The sequence below is a fragment of the Oryza brachyantha genome, chromosome 1, assembly GCF_000231095.2.
Source record: "Oryza brachyantha chromosome 1, ObraRS2, whole genome shotgun sequence".
NCBI lineage: Eukaryota > Viridiplantae > Streptophyta > Magnoliopsida > Poales > Poaceae > Oryza > Oryza brachyantha.
The window spans coordinates 28,689,453-28,706,608 of NC_023163.2; the positions used below are offsets into that span (position 1 = coordinate 28,689,453).

Below are 17,156 nucleotides of genomic sequence, written 5' to 3' on the forward strand. Positions count from 1 at the left end.
AATCACCGATTCCCCGCGGCTAATTTATCCATTAGGGGACAAGGATGGTTGATCTATCATCCACGGGAAATCAAATGATTCGAAACTCATCCCTGTCGGGGATGGCAGGGCCGGGAACGATGCACCACTCCTTGTCCCCATCCCCGTCTCCGCGGTGACCCGTTTTACGCTGTAGAGGGGTCAAATATAGACTTAATACATGGGTTGGCAAGAAAAGGAACCTAATAACCATGGTATATAAAGCAATACTCTAGTCACTAACCTTATCCACTTCACCTGACTGTGGAGGCGTGGAGCACTTGCATCTCGGACGAGTCGGCTGACCAGGCCTTACCCACACCTCAGCTAGTGCAGCATGAGGGCAGGGAAACCACGAGGAAATTTTTCTTGTGTAGTGATCAGAGATAGGTAAAATATAGCCCCGTCATGGTTGATGGGGACATGGACAGAAAAAATTATCCCCACGAGGACATGGACATGATAGTGATTTCCGACGGTGAATTTTTCGTTGCTATCTCTACACATGACATGTGCAGAGCAGCTCGGTTTTTTTTTTTGGAATCAGTCGACAGTACCGATGGCCTTCAACAAAAATTGGAATAAGTCCACCAATGGTCCTTCAACTTAACATAAAATCTGTCCAAGATCTCTTAACTCCAAAATCAGAAATGTTTACCCCTAAACTTATAAAAACCATTCAAAAACGTCCCATGGCAGTATTGATTATAATTTTTATCCAATTTCGCTGACGTGGAGTCTGATGGACCCACATGGTAGGTTTTTTTTTATTTTCTTTCATTTCTTCATTTCTTCGTTCCTTTCTCCTTATTCTTTTCTTTCCTTTCCTCTCGGAGAGGATGGCCTCCCTCCAGTGATGCTGCGACGATAAGTCGACGACGACGACCTCCCTCCGACGAGCTTTCTCCGCCCTTCCTCCAGCGATGTTTTGCCGCCCCCGTGCAGCTATCTCCCCGGCAACGAAGTGCGCATGCGAGAGGACGACTGGACGAGGGCCTCTCCGGGCAAGAACGGCGCCGTCCTGTCACGGCGGTAGTGGTGGCCGCGCATGTAGTTCTCGATGTAGTTGTCGCACTTGCGCAGCGCCGTCGTGAACCCCCTCAGTCCCTCACATTATTCGCCTCCATGCTGAGTCGCTAGCTGTCGCAATAGTCATCTTCACCGATAGGGATCCTGTCCGCCGCCGCTCACGGCATGACGATCTGCCTCAGCTTTTCGATGAACGAAAGTGCCGATGTTAGCTTTGGCCAAGGATCAAATGCACGTGAGCAACACACTCACAAAGCAACAAGCACACACACTAACTCTCTGGAGATAAATACACAGAAGTACACACACAAGTTTCTCTCGGCAACGAATGCCTATACTCTTCTTTATCTGTGACTCACACACTTACAGACTGATGATGATTACATGGCTTATGTAGCCTCGCGTACATGCACACACAGCTAACAGCCCGGCCGGGTCGCACACACGACTACGAGCCACTCACTCACACGATCTGCGCATACGCAAAGAATCGCTCCTCCGAGCTGACTAAACCATGCAGCAACGTGCTCCACTAATCTTGCATGCAGCTAACTAATTTGCCACTAATCCTTTTTATTCCCTTGACTTGTTCAGTTGCTAGCTAGCTGTGCTGCAATACATGCATCTTCCGATCACTAGCACTGAGTAACTCTACATGCAAAGCTTGGACGAACCGCTGTTTACATGAACACATGCATTTATTCAGTAGATCAACATGATCATATCACGTGTCTATCTACATGCAACTCATGCAAGACTAAAACAATATGCAAGTCTGGATTAATGCTAGCAGCCGACACATCGCCGTCGTTGTCACCTCTCCACCCGTAGCAGTGGCGGCTAGCACGACCACGGCCAAGAAGCAGTAGACAAGCTAGGAGCCTCACGTGGAAGAGTCAGTTGGCCATCGCCGTTTGTCTGTCTCCAACTTTCACTCACGCTGCAGAAGTGCAGTGCAGATGGCTAGCATGCATGCAGCTGAATATACATACACACACAGCAATACAGCATACCATACAAGTTCATACAAGTGAACAGTGCCATCCGCGGGTCAGTCCGCCGGCCGTCGCCTCCCGCCCGCCATCCGCACCTCGGCCCGCGCCGCCAAATGCGTCCCAGCCGCCCACGAGCTAGAAGCACGGGAGATAAGCAGAGAAGAATGAAAGAAGACAGAGAGAGGAGAGCAAGGGAGTGAAGAAAGAGAAAGGAAGGAAAAAAAAGTGGAAAAGAACGACGTGTGGGACCCACTATACGCCACGTCAGCGAAACCAGTCAAAAATTAAATCAATACTGTCGAATGACCTTTTTTGAATGGTTTATACGAGTTTAAGGGTACACATTTCTGTTTTTGGGCCAAGGGATCTTAGATAGACTCAACGTTAAGTTAAGGGACCTTTAGTGAATTTATTCTACAAAAATTCAATCCGGCCCATCTGCAATAATAGGTACAATTATGGGCCTCCCAAACTAGGCGTCGATGTCCATTATAGGATATTGAATCTAGCCCACATGAGAACGTGGCAGTCGGTCGATGGCCGAAGAATCGCAGATTGGTCCTCAATGCGCGCGGATGCCGTCGCTCATACGGTCATACCGGGCCAGAGCTTGCACGGTCGCACCGGCTGCTCGCCGTGCTCTTCTTGCGCCCACAATTGCAGGGTGATGGCCGAGGGGTTGACTATGATCCATGGTTACTTTTTCATCTTTTAGTGAATTGATAGACGCAAGTTTTATTACTCCATGTCATTCTCAGATTATTCATTGACTTTTGTTTCCCTCTATTTTGCAAAAAGTTTCAGTAGAGGAGTTCAGTTCATCATCTCGTCATTTTATAGTAGTTTTTCAACTTTATACCATTTAATTTCGTCGTTTATATCAGTAATTAGCTATGAAAAAAGTTAGATGTCCTTTTATTGTTCATCTTTCATAAAGAAACACAACATTTATTCAATTTCAGAACACGAATTTGATACCGCTACATGAGACCTAAAACGACACAAATCATATCGACATTCAGACAGAAAACGCCACTATCCTTGTCGCTGAATCTTGTATTCTGACAGGCGCCTGAGAAAATCTTGTACGTATCGGTCGTTCACCTCATCATCTCCGATCACCTTGGAGAGCTCCTTCACCTTGACCCCGAACTCCTCGCCTTCCTCTTCCACCATCACTCTCCTCAGCGCGGCCGCGATGTCTTTGGCCGCGAACGAGCCGTCGTCCTCATCCCGCGCCACCTCGACGGCGATTTTCTTCTCGGCAAGGTGCCTGGCATTGAGGCCCTGCTCGAACACCAGCGGCAGCAGCACCAACCGGACGCCATTGGCGAGGCCCTCGGCAATGGAGTTCCAGCCGGCGTGGGTCAAGAACCCACCGACTGATCCGTGAGCCAAGAACGTGACCTGAGGTACCCAGCCACGGCATATGACTCCCCGACCGTTGACGCGCTCCTCAAAGCCGTCCGGCAACCCGGCGGCGTCGGCGGCGTCCGCCGGCGTCCTGAATGCCCAGATGAACGGCAGCCCGGATGCCTCCAGACCGAGCGCGATCCTCTGCAGCTGTTCTGCTACCAGCTTCACCTCGCTGCCGAAGGCTGCGTAGACGACGGAGTTTGGTGCTTGCCTATCCAGCCACCGCAATGTCTCCTCGTGGCCGGAGACGTCTCGCGATGGCGCCGGAGGGAACATCCCTACCGGTATCACCGGCTTCTGGTACAGCTCACCGAGCAGCTCCAGCCACTCCGGCTCTAACTCCCTGCTGGTCCTGATGGCGACGAGCTGGCATCCTTCGATGGACTGACCGAACCGGTAGCCCTCCGACACGCCGGAGTCGTCCGGGATCAAGCCCGGTTTGAACAGCTCGCGTGCCTCGTAGCCGCGGAATGCGACGGTGGTCGGGAAGGGGACGTAGTCGGGGACGACGGTGAGGTGCGCCGGCTCCGTCTTGGCGTACGGGCCACGGCCCATGAGCGCCTCCGCGGGACCGGAGAAGCATAGCGCCGCGGCGCCGAACAAGCTGAGGAACGCGCACGGCACGCCGTGCCTCGCGGCGGCGGCCGGCGCCCAGTACGCGGCATAGTCAGCGAGGACCCAGTCCGGCCTCGTCGGGCCCGGCTCCTGCTGCAGCAGCTGCGACAGCTCACGGGGGAAGGCGTCGTCGTAGGCCCGGCGCATGTAGGGGCGAAGGTCGTCGGAGGGTAGGTCGATGGTCGCCTCGGCGTGCTCCGGCAAGCGCTCGACGCGCGGGAGCGGGATGTCCACGACGCGGATGCGCCCCGCGAGTGCCGGCGGCACGTCGATGAGCCGGCGCGTGTTCCTCGGCGTGGAGAAGAGCGTGACTCGGTGGCCCTGCCGAGCCACGCGCTTGGCGAGCTCGGCGAACGGGAGAATGTGGCCGAACGCCAGCCATGGCAGCATCACCACGTGCATGCTGTCGCTGCTGGCGTCCATCCGAAGGCCGTGGTGATGGCGAGAGCACAATTTTCCAACCAAATTGGAGAGGGTGTTTTTTGATGTACTAGTCAACCGTACTGGTTGCTGCATAGCTGGTCATATAGACCGACCGGCAACGATCGTATGCAAACTGGGAGCAAACCAATCAATCTTTATAGCTGCGTCATGGATGATGTGGGCTTGTGGCCCCACGGGATCGAATATCGGAGGAAAGTGGTGACACGTACTCCCCTATAACCACCGTTTTTTATTTAACTCCATTAAACCTTTTATATAACATCTACGTTTAATTAGTTTCCGTATATGGAATTTCTATGGAAACATATAAAATTATAAAGTATATTTAATAATAAAATACTAAATCACAGCAAAATAATTAATAACCATATATTATTTTCAATAAAACAAGATCAAACATAAATTTAAAAAACCAACTATGTTAGATAAAAAATAACAGAAAATCTTTACGACGGCATTCCGTCCAGGTACGGGATAGTTAATGACATCTTTAATTTAACATAAACCGGTATCTTTGTATAGCCTTCCTCTCCCGACAATCTCGCGCACATAACCCCACATAACAGTTCTCTTCATATAGGACAAAAACCAACATTGGCAATGCTTCAGCGGTGGACAAATCCCCCACACTGGCGATGCGGCCCCAGCCTCCGATGACATCTTCGCCACACTGGCGCCGCTTCTTAGTTATTAAAACCTAACACCTTAGATATCAAGTGATACATGTTGATACTTTCAATATTATGCGATACCACTTAGAACCTAATAGATTGATACATGCTGATACCTTTCGATATCTTTTGGTATCATCTTATACCTGTTGATACTAATTGGTATCATCTAGGTTTCCATATGAAATCAAGTGATACCTATGATACTTGCTGACATTATATGGTACCACTTTAGAACCATATGATACCGCTTGGTACCACCTGGTACCATGTGATGCATGCATGTTTTTGAGCTTCCCCTGTCGCGCAGCGCTATGATACCAGATGATACCAACTGGTATCATACCAGTGGTCCGGTATCTTTTGATATCATCTGATACCTATTGATACTAATCGATATCATCTAGGTTTTCATATGAAATCAAGTGATACCTAATGATACCTACTGATACATGTTGACATCATATGATACCATTTAGAATCATATTTTATCGCTTGGTATCACCTGGTACCATGCGATACCTATATAATTTTTAGCTTCCTTGTCGCGCAGCGCTATGATACCAGATGATACCAACTGGTATCATACCAGTGGTATCATCTGGTACCAGCTACGTGTTGGTATGTGAGGCGCATCTGAGCACGAAGGCGGTGGAGGTATGCGACACGCGGCGGCGAGAGCACGGCATGGTGGCGCGTAGCGCGACGTCGGCGGAAGCGGGCAGACGATGGCGTACACGGGCACCGGATTTTCTCCTCGCAAAGATGTGCACGTAGCCACGTTGTTCTACACCATTCTGACTATGTTTTAATTGGTGCAGTCTACACGTAAAACTTTGGGGTCGTGTGATGTAAGGTGCGGTACGTACCATCAAGCCGAAGCAACGCGACCTGGAGCGCGTTGAGTCGGCGACGAGCACGCGGCTACCCAAACACGACGCGGCGCCGAACTGCACGGCGGCCTCCCGGGCGGCGCCACACTCATCTTCTGCCCAAACCTAAGCAGCTCAGCGGCCAGCTTCTCCGCGTGGGGCCTGCCGAACAGGGCCACCCACCGCGCGCGGACTCCACACGGTTTCTCACATAATTTGTCCCGTGCATCGATGGAATCCTGTTCCGTAGCGTTCCTCCAAAAATAATCAAAGGTAGTACAACTACACTTAAATACTAATAATATTTAGTACGAAAGGGAGCATTATTATATGGTAGTGTTGCGGTAGATCACTATGATGGGTTAAGGTTGACGGTGATTTGCAACCTATAGCCCAATAGCTAATGCTACTCTTCCTGCAACTTCTCGCTGCTGAAATGCATCTGCATGGTTGCTGAATTGCTGATGGTGAGAGCGCGTAGATCGGCCAACCCTTCTATCTCCACATTATGCGCGTGGGTGGGTGGGGGGGGGGGGGGGGGGGGCAATCATGTTCACGCCACTGTGAGACTCAGGTCGGCAGGACGACATATCGCAAGACCAATGAATTTTTAATGCACCTCGAATGAATGTGAGTTGTCAATTATTTCAGATCCAATGTTATATAGTGGAAATTCTATAAGAGTAAAATTATAATTGTGCAATAAAATTGTGTGTCATATAGTCATGTCTAATTTTAAAATGGATAAATCGATAAATATATTTTACCAAAGTTTAGAATAAGATATTTAATATGTTTATAAAAATATATAGTTAGATATAAATTTTACTACATTACCATGACGTTGCCTAAAAAATATAAATAGTTCTTCGTATTGTGTGGTACTACCATTCATTTCCCTCTAAGACATTCAATAATTAACCCCATATATATATATATATATATATATATATATATATATATATATATATATATATATATATATATATATATATATATATATATATATATATATATATATATATATATATGATTGGTTAGTATATAAAAGACGCAGCCGAGGGCTGACGGCTTATTCAAGATTTCAAGTGCCCCCCGAACCGCGCGAAATAGTCGCCTATTACACGGCTCACAAACTCTAGCTAAAATATCTTATGTTACGAAATGATATCAAGGTAAAAAGTTATGGTGATGATCTATAATATATAATGTTGGATGTATGTGAGTGGGTAGGTTAGGTATGTTTACTACCATAAAAGCCTTTAGTGGTGATGGTACCACTTACTCCCATTGCACTTTTACAATTTACCCCCTTAACTTTGTAATATTAAAAATTAATTAAATCTAGATGAATATCCATATAAAATCAAATTGATATGGATATTTTCCATATAAAAAGATGGTCACATAACATAATATATTTTATCCTTTGTAAAACACAGGCATTCAGCTGGTAATAGAAAAATAAATAAATGAAAAGTTACTGGTGAGACAATTAGAATCATAAACAACTATAAAAATAATTGTATATTGATACAATATTTAAATTTCAGATGTGATTGTACTCCCTCTATGTTGTTGTTGACTTTTTTATCTACACCGATCGTTCGTTTTATTCAAATATGCAAAATTATAAGTCCTACTTAAAGCTCATATAATAATAAATTAAATTATAATAAAATAATTGATAATTATATAATTTTTAAAATAAAATAAATATTTAAACACAAATAAAAGTTAACGGTGTCATATTAAAAAACACGATGGATGTACCTGGCCAGGCCCAAATCGATATAATGGGCTTGAAATATAAGGAACGGAGTGGGCCGAGGTCAAACGCAATGAGATGGGTTGGGCCTGTCTTGCCTTGGACTGGGCCAACAAACATGCCCATGCACATATTTTGAAACGTTAAGGGTACAGCATAACTTCATACTTTCGACTCCAAGGGCATTAGGAATTCAGGATTAGGCTCAGAGAGAAAGACAACAGGATTAGGATTTAGGAGTAGATTAGTTCAGGCACATGGCTCGTCCCAAGGAGACAGGCAAATAAAATCACAATAAAATTCTCAAATATCCTGTCAAGCCAGTAATTAAATTACTCCAACTTTACCCCTCCCAACCCCCCACTTCCCATATACTATAATTAACCCAAACGATCAGCCGTGCTCATCTGCAGTAATCCCAGCCAGCCAGACATTGATCCATACCCCTATGCCTCCGCCTAAGTCGACCAAACCATCGGTAACGGCGAGCCCCGATTTGATTTAAGGCGCAAACAGCCGAGATTAGCATCAGCAGCGAGAGTTAAAAAGGACCGACGCTGGCTGTGGCTGCAACCTCCTCAAAAGAGACGGAGGCTACCGCCAAATACAATTGTTAGCCGCAACACCTAATCTGCGGCCTAGCGTAATTAAATTAAGCTAACCCGCAGATCTCAACACCCCCAACATTCCCTGGCACGCACGCACGGTCAGGGTCAGCCTTACGTAGATGGCCTCTCTCATGGTCATGGCTGGTAGAAATGGCCCATCTGGCCATCCTGTAGCCGCCACTAAACCCAAAAGAATATGCCGGAGATAATACAATCAAGTGCTAAAGGCCACCTTTCAGGAGCCTCAAATGGCATTGCTGTGGATACGCGTGTGAGCCGGTGTCATCTGTGCTCCCCATCTCTTTCCAGCTTATTTGAAATCGTAACAATAACATTTTGTTTAAAAGAGACATTTTAAAAGTAATCTATCTTTGCTCCATAGTGCTGAAGTTGTACTACTACCAAAGTTGTTTAAGATCATATTGTGATTTGTTTTTTGAAGGAGGACATTAAAATACTAAAGGATGAAGATGATCTTTATATTTTGGACGATAATGCCCCTGGTGGAGGGAATGATGGCGGTGGGCCGTGCTCTCCTAGGAAGCAGTGCCAAACCCTCCTTCCTCCTCCGCAGTGCACACGCACACCACCACGCCGTCTCCCTCCTCTTCTCTCCCTTCCTCCCCTCTTCCTGCGGCTAAAAAGCACCAATTTCCCCCGCTCCCGGTCGGTCCCCTCGGATTCCGCCCATGCCGCCTTCCCGCCGAGAGCCCTAGCCCGCTCGCTGCTAACCCCTGGGGCACGCGCGCAATCACTTGGGGTGGTGGTTCCGGCGAGCGAGCGAGCGAGCGAGCGGCGAGGAGGTAGCTCGCGCGCGCGCGCGCTAGATCCCATGGCTGGCGCCACCCCGCTGCGGGACTCCCTCCGCAGCCTCTGCGCCGACGTCGGTTGGTCCTACGCCGTCTTCTGGAGGGCCACCCGCGCCGCCGACTCCCCGCAGCTGTGAGCGCTCTGATTCTGATCTCCTCCCCCTGAATTCTCTCCTCCGCGTCAGTTCAACTCGACTTGCTAGTTGTTACTACCAGTAGTGGAGTTGCTGCTGCTGCTATGGAATTGGCAGCAAACGAACTGCGCCCTTTTTTTTTTTTTTTGCTTCCTAGGACTGCAATAAATGCCATTAATTGCACCTTCGCTGCGGCGAATGAGTTGGACAAGTGGTCCTTCCCATGGCGGGTTCATTAATTTGGCTGGAGCTGAGTTCGAATTGCACTTTCGTCTTTGGCTTTTGTGTGGCAGGCAATTGGTGTGGGGGGATGGGCACTGCGAACGGGAGGCCGGCGCGCCGGCGATCTCTGGCTTCGAGGCCATGGACCTGCTGCTCAAGGAGAAGGCCGCAGCACTGCGGGGCGGAGCCGGCCGTGGTGGTGGCGGAGGCGGCGGGGAGGGGCACGCACCCGAGGGCTCCGCGGGACACGGTCAGGACAGGGTGGACGAGCTCGTGCACAAGGCCATGGCACAGCAGCTTCATGTCGTGGGAAAAGGGTAATTTGGTTTTTGTTACTAGCGTTTGTTTTTTGGGGTGCGACGGGGTAGTGGTGTGATTTGGTTTGGTATTGCTGAACCTGGCCAGGGTGATTGGTCAGGCTGCAGTGACGGGGTTGCACCGGTGGATCCTTCACGACAGTCTTGATGAGTGTGAGGAAGAAGATGAGGTAATTGCCTTCGATATTGCTCTTGTTGTGTAGCTCAAATTTTGAAGTATATATGCTTTAATTTCTGAAATTACATTTAGGACTCCTAATGTTGAGAACGATTCATAAGTTAGTTGGTCTGGACATATGATGCACAGTGCTTACACCATTCGAAACTAAGAGTTGTTGTAATTTCAGTGTACAAATGACCGTTAATTTGCTTTTGAGATAATGCATCTTGCTTTGATAACTCTATTTGTGGCATTTTCTTTGTTTTCCTGTAGAAAATCAGCTCGAATTTTGTTTTCTTAAATCCTTAATTGCCATCTCAATGCAGGTATTGCTGGAGATGAAGGACCAGTTTTGTGCAGGAATACAGGTGTTGCTGCTGTTTCTTTCATGCTTTATTACAGTCAGCTTCCCTGTGTGTGTTCATCTAAGGATGTTTACTTCTTAACAGACAGTTGCAGTGATCCCTGTCCTTCCTCAAGGCGTTATTCAGCTTGGCTCCACAAAAATGGTAAGCTACCTTCTCATTATGGTCTTGTGGAAGTGTTTGATTCCTAGTTGTGTGCATAACTCCAATTATTTTTTTCTACTTTGCTCACCCTATCCTATACTACCGAAAAAAAAAAACTTTATTCTATCATGAGGTTCAAGACTTATGGTTTTCATTATATATTTATTTGACTGTTCCGATAAATGTGTAGTATATAGTGTTCTGAATCATTTTGCATTTCCACTTATGTTTCCTACTTGTAGCGAACTTGAATTGTTCTCTTGCTAATTTTCAACAGTGTGCCTGCACAACTTTTTTTTATAAAATAAACATTATAGCGGGGGTCTTATTCTATCCTTTATTATCTATCCTGATGAGCTATCAGAAATAACAAAAGTTGTTCCTTGCTTCTATTTTCTATTTAATTTCCTCAATTCAAAATTCAGTGGTTTGTATTGTGTTTCAAAGGTTATGGAGGAAGCATCATTCGTAGACCATGTCAGATCTTTGTTTCAGCAACTGGGTAGTTCAATTGCAGTTGTTCCGCATGGTTCCTTTGTACAAGATTCGGTTATGAAGACTCCGTTTCACAAGTTACCTGGTGTGCCTACCTCTTCACTCTTGGAAAACCTTGCTGGTTCTGGAAATACTTATAATGATGACATGATTAACCACCAGTTTGGGCATCAGATATCACCAGCCTCAACGATTCAGTCATTTAACTCTGTACAACATTTCTATACTGGGCCTACTTTCTGTCATTCAGTAACCACTGCATCACATTGTCGTGGCTTCCGACCCGACCATGGAAACACCTTTACTTTGAACAGCCAGTCAGAGAACAATAAATCAGCTGTTTTACCTAAAAATAATGTTTCACATTCTGAAACATCAAATGATGCCTTTTCACATGCTTTTAACCCCCTCAATGAACCCAACGTCTCCATTTCAGTCAGAAGAGAGTGTATAAGCATAGAACAACATGGTTCTTGCCGTAATGGAAACATGAAAATAACAAAAGGCCGCACTGCTTCAAGTTGTACAGGTGAAACAAATATTCTCAATAAGGTGGATGATTTGCAGAGTCAGGATTGTCAGACAAGCAATGCCACATCTGTGAACACAAAATTTCAGACAATGTCCATTGTTGATAATACAAAACTTCAGGATGGTTCTTACACAATTCCAGATGCTGCATTTGTTGACTCTACCCAATATCCAAGTTGCTTTCAATCACTTCTTGGCAATCTCCATGGTAGTTCTACCACCAATTCAAATGTGATTCATGCGGATACTTCTCATAATGCTGTCCCTGGAGAGAACAACTTTTGCCCTTTAGGAGATAGGAATGCCACCAATTCAAGTGGGGTGCCTGAGCTTCTGGTATCGCCAATACCATTAGGGTTGACTGGGGGAAATGATTTGTTTGATGTACTGCAACTTCAGCAGAAGCCAAGTGGTTCAAATGATAGTGAACCAAACGATCGTGAATCAATGCCTTATGGTTCAGAGCAAGCTGTTAAGTCTCTGATTGGATGTGTGGATGATGATTTCACTGGATTGATAACAGAAGCTGATCCAGACCAACTCTTGGATGCAATAGTTTCAAAGATAATCACAGGGCACAGGCAGAATGTGGACTCCAGTGCTTCATGTAGTTCTTCAGTGGCAAGCTTTGACAGACCACTTCATTCTGATTGTCACCCATATACTAAAGGACTGTCATCAGGGCAAATGTTCTGCAACTTTACCAGTGTTTCTCCTGGAACAATTAAAAGTGAAGTTCCTGCTGAAGGTTTGAGGCAATCATCTCCTAGCATAGATAAATCTGAAGGATGCTCTCAGACACAGCAAAGTTACAGATCACATATAAGGCTCTGGGTTGAGAATAACCACAATGTGGGATCAGATAGTCTTTCAACTGGACAAGCATCTGATAGTCTTTCAGCAGGACAATGTAAAAGGAGTGATGAAATCGGTAAATCAAACCGGAAGAGATCTAGACCAGGTGAGAGTGCAAGACCAAGGCCTAAAGATCGCCAAATGATTCAAGACCGCATAAAGGAGCTTCGTGAAATAGTACCTAGCAGTGCGAAGGTAACAACTATTATATATACCTACCTTGACCTTTAGAATAAAGTGGATTATTTATTGTATTTTTGTTACTTAAATTTCTGTTTGATTAAACAGTGTAGCATTGATGCTTTACTGGAGAAGACCATTAAGCATATGCTTTTCTTGCAAAATGTTGCAAAGCATGCTGATAAGTTGAAGGAATCTGGGGAATCAAAGGTATGTTACATGGTAGTACTCATTCTGAGTTATGTATCACTGCTTATTTGAACAAGAAACAAGTCATTCATGAGAATGAAAATCTAGCCATTAACAGAAGCAGAAAGACATTTGAGAAGGAATATTTCTTATTTCATCATTATTGGATTGAAACAATGTGGTAGTTTTCTGTGTTATTTAATAGCAGTGAACTGAGCCCAAAATTGACAATCTCTACATTCTGGATGTTATATGTTTTGTTCCATTTCATCATTAGCTTGACGCTACTGACAATTGATACAGGAAATGACAGGCAATATTACACGATCAACGCTCAGTTTTCCTATAGTCCTATCGGATATCTACTGTATCTAGAGTTTCAGAGATCAGCAGTATCTAGTTTCAGCTGGACTGTAGTGCATAGTTTGTCCCCTGGAATCTTCTGTTCATAATGAAATGTGATGGAAATTGTTTAGAAGCCACCAACGTTGTCGATACATGACTAGTTTACCTGAAAGATCGAAATTGATTGTTTCTTAAATTTTCGATGTCTGCTAAGTCTTTTTTCTCCATAAGTCAACTTGATTGCTTTCAATGGATTTCCTGAAATATAACATTGTGGGGGTTTACTTCAAGTAATCCCGTTAGATTTGTAACTAACCCAAACAGATAGAGAATAAAGTTAGATTTCATTGTTTATATTTCATTTTGTCAGACTTTGCGGTTGAAATGATTTCTGTGAATACATTGAAAATACAGTGATCCAACTATGCATACCCTATTAATTTACAGAACACTTAATACACTTAAAAAACTACCCTCATCCATATGAAATTTTCTTGTTTCATGCAAGCAGATTGTAAGTCAGGAGACTCAGGAAGAAGGCTTGCTCTTGAAAGATAACTTTGAAGGTGGTGCCACATGGGCCTTTGAAGTTGGTACGCGATCCATGACATGTCCAATTATAGTAGAGGATCTCAGCCCGCCCCGTCAAATGCTTGTGGAGGTATTTGCTACTTCTCTGTTTTCTCAATTCTGGTAAATACTACTGGTCGGTAATTCTTAGAGATGCTTCAAACACATTGTATTATTCAGATGCTTTGTAAAGAGAGAGGGATCTTCTTGGAAATAGCTGATCAAATTAGAGGATTGGGGTTGACTATCTTAAAAGGTGTGATGGAAGTTCGTAAAGATAAGATTTGGGCACGCTTTGCTGTTGAGGTATTAAATCTTTCCTCCTTGTCTCTTCAATTTTGTGTCTGTTCTTATGCCTACCATTTTTTCTACCAAAACCACCAAGCAAAAATCACATCCTAGTGTAATTAGATTATGGAGCTGCGAGTGGTGTGGACTTTGCAGTATATCAGACCACAAGTTTAATAAAAATTTTGAAATTTTCTACAGGCAAACAAGGATGTAACTCGGATGGAAATATTTCTCTCTCTTGTCCATCTTCTGGAACCTAGCACTGGGAGCTCTATTTTGTCAGCAGGTGTTGAGAATATTAGCCTGCCGCCCAATGGTTTCTTTCCATCGTCCATTCCAGCCACTGGTTTCTCCAACTGCTTGTGACACGGATGCACCATACTTCAGCAAATGGAGCGCTGTGAGTGGGTCAAGTTTCACCTGCCATGACCTTTGCTCCCTGACTTCTTCTAGCTGCCATAGATTCAGCTATCAGGCTCATTAATTTTGTTACCATGCTGACTCCGGTATCTTATTGCCTGTCCCCACGGCTGACATTGTTGCAAGTTACTGGTCAGTGGGGAAGAACTATGTGTGCTTTCTCCTAACCTTAAACTACTTCGCAGCCGGTCTTTGCGAGGGAAGCTTTAGCGTAGGAAACTGTATTGTTTTAGGCAGGCTCCAGGAGTGTAAGAAACGTAGTACATATATGATTAGAGATTTAGAGTTAGGATAGCAGCAGATTTCTCTGCTATTGTAATATCTGCATTGGTTAATTCTGATGAAAAATCGCATATGCCATGTAGCCAAATTGTTGTATCGGTGCCCTTTTGGCTGTGTGGATTTGGTTGTGTATTTGCAGTTCGGCGTTTCTTCAATGTTCAGCAAGTACCACCTGATTACCTGAATGATAGTAGAAGTTAGAACGACTGACTTGCCATTTTTTTTTTCTTAATACTGATGTGTCCAAACTATTTGTGCAAGAACGCAGTGGCGATTAACTATCCAGGAAGTAGACTTCGTGGCGATTAAGAATTAAATCAATTTCGTGGCATGTTACATTGCACAACAATCCTTAATTTTAAGATCATGTTCTTCTAAAGGTCCTACTTCATGATGTCCGTAGGTTTTGCATAAACATTGAACTATTGTCAAAGTTGGCCAATTGCATTCCTCTTAATTCAATATTCTTGATCCTAAGTTGCGGGCGCTGGTATGTAGCTGGATCATGCGAATCGAATCCGCGTGGATCTGTCTGAAATTTGACATGCAAGATCGAAGACAGACAAGAAAATTGCCTCTAGAACCAAAGAAATGAGATTATCCTCAAAAGAATAAATGAGCAACCTAAAAAAAGCTCAGTTGAGATGCACATATCTTCTCTAGGCACAATCATGCTCTCCCCTCTCGATCAAGTACATTTAGAAGAAAACAATGGCATCAAAAGAAAGAAAGAATGGACAAAGGAAAGAAACAATGTCATCATGATGGGTAGAGCGCCAAGAAGTTAGGAGACAAGCATGGCGAGGCCCTCCAGACCCTGGAGTGGAGCTTGAGCACCTCGTGCGCCTTCTCCTTGGTCTTCACCCCGCACTGCTCCGACCGCAGCGCCAGGCACAGCTTCCCCACCACGCCGCCCTGCGCCATCTCCTGCAGCACCGCCGGCGTCGCCGCGTGCCGCGCCACCGACCGAAGAACGCGCACGGCGCGCTCGCTGGCCGCCTCCGAGACCCGCAGCACCTTCTTCCCCACCACGGCCACGCCCACCGCGTGCGCCACCAGCTCGGCGCGCCCCTCCGCGCACGTGCACAGCCGGTCCAGCACGGCCAGCGCCAGCTCGCACACGCGCCCCTCGGGATCGTCCAGCAGCAGCTCCACCAGCGCGGCCACCGCGCCGGCGCCCACGATCTTCACGCGGTGGCGGCCGTACGGGCAGAGCGCGGCGAGCGCGTGGAGGGAGGCCTTGGTGGCCCGCGTCGAGATGCGGTCGCGGACCACGCCGACCAACTCGGCGAGGAGCTCCGTGTCGAGGCCGATCACCCATGCCGGGACGACCGCGTCGGCGAGGGTCCTCACGAGCTGCACCGCCTGCGTCCGGGACTGGAGGTTGGACGAGCGGAGCACGGACGTGAGGGACTCCGCCAGGTTGCTGTGCCTGGTCGCGACGCCGATCAGCTCCTGCTCCGGGATCCGGAGCGACGCGAGGACCCCAACCGCCTCCTCGCGTGCCGTCGAGCAAGCGCTGCCGCTGGTGACGACACGAGACAGCACGTCGAACACCCCGTCCTGAGACTCCAGCATTGCCCTGCTATCCTCGCACTCGGCCGCCAGCTCCCGCAGCCTCCTGAGCGCGCCGACCTGCGCCGCGGCGGCGTCGGACAGGAGCGACGCCACCTCGTCGCTCGACACGGGCCGTAGCGCGGCCACCTCCTCGTCCACCGCCGACCCGGGGGAGACGGACGCCGCCCACGACTGGATCAGGCGGCGGAGCGTGTGGTTCGGCGTGAGCTCCAGCCCCGGCTCGAGCGGCTGGCGCGTGACGGGGCACGTCCGGCGGGCCGGCGCCGCGAGCCACCGCGCGATGGCGGCGCGGTCGTACGATATCCCCGTGGGGAGCGTGACGGGATCGCGCATGAGCTGCAGCGAGATCGGGCAGACGAAGTAGGACGGCACCTCCGCCCCCGCGCTCGCCACCGCTGCCATCCTGTCACCGGCGGCTCACCAAGCACCTGTTCACCGGAATGCGCCGCAGCTCCCCGAATATATATACTGAGTGAATGGCGGTGGCGCGCGCGACTGCGCGTTCGCGAGTCGCAGCTGTTCTTGCGGCTACGAGAGCTGGAAGAAGAAGAAGAGTAGGAAGAAGAAGAAGAAGAAGAAGAAGAAGAAGAAGAAGAAGAAGAAGAAGACGACGACGCGCGCGTCGCGGAGGGTGCAGCTGTGCGTTGGGTTGGTCGCGGTTTTTAATTTAAGGCGCGGGGAGTTCGCGTGGTGGCGTTCACATGCTCTTGCGTCGCACGCACCGCATCACATGCTAACGCTGCGCTTTGTTTAACTCGTTGCTCGCGGTTGGGTCCGTGGTGGGAGGCCACTTTTGCGGTTTAGTCCCTTTCGTTTTAGTTAATTACTAAGGC

The 17,156-nt window shown here is 47.2% G+C and overlaps 3 protein-coding genes across 3 annotated transcripts; 1 reads left to right on the forward strand and 2 right to left on the reverse strand.

Moving 5' to 3' along the window:
* Window positions 1-2,944: 2,944 nt before the first annotated feature.
* LOC102704375 (putative UDP-rhamnose:rhamnosyltransferase 1) lies at window positions 2,945-4,507 on the reverse strand. The gene has a single exon (XM_006645009.2). It carries the CDS (start codon window positions 4,494-4,496, stop codon window positions 3,078-3,080), a length of 1,419 nt encoding a protein of 472 aa, XP_006645072.1. The 5' UTR covers window positions 4,497-4,507; the 3' UTR covers window positions 2,945-3,077.
* A 4,505-nt stretch (window positions 4,508-9,012) lies between these two features.
* Window positions 9,013-14,948, forward strand: LOC102722641 (transcription factor LHW-like). Its single transcript, XM_006646439.3, has 10 exons — window positions 9,013-9,378; window positions 9,673-9,918; window positions 10,007-10,088; window positions 10,405-10,446; window positions 10,528-10,587; window positions 11,035-12,663; window positions 12,757-12,858; window positions 13,694-13,843; window positions 13,933-14,058; window positions 14,242-14,948. The coding sequence occupies exons 1-10, from the start codon at window positions 9,269-9,271 to the stop codon at window positions 14,407-14,409; spliced, it is 2,715 nt and encodes a 904-aa protein (XP_006646502.1). The 5' UTR covers window positions 9,013-9,268; the 3' UTR covers window positions 14,410-14,948.
* A 309-nt stretch (window positions 14,949-15,257) lies between these two features.
* On the reverse strand, window positions 15,258-16,825 carry LOC121053315 (E3 ubiquitin-protein ligase PUB23-like). The gene has a single exon (XM_040520123.1). The coding sequence runs from the start codon at window positions 16,723-16,725 to the stop codon at window positions 15,505-15,507; it is 1,221 nt and encodes a 406-aa protein (XP_040376057.1). The 5' UTR covers window positions 16,726-16,825; the 3' UTR covers window positions 15,258-15,504.
* Between the last annotated feature and the right edge of the window lie 331 nt (window positions 16,826-17,156).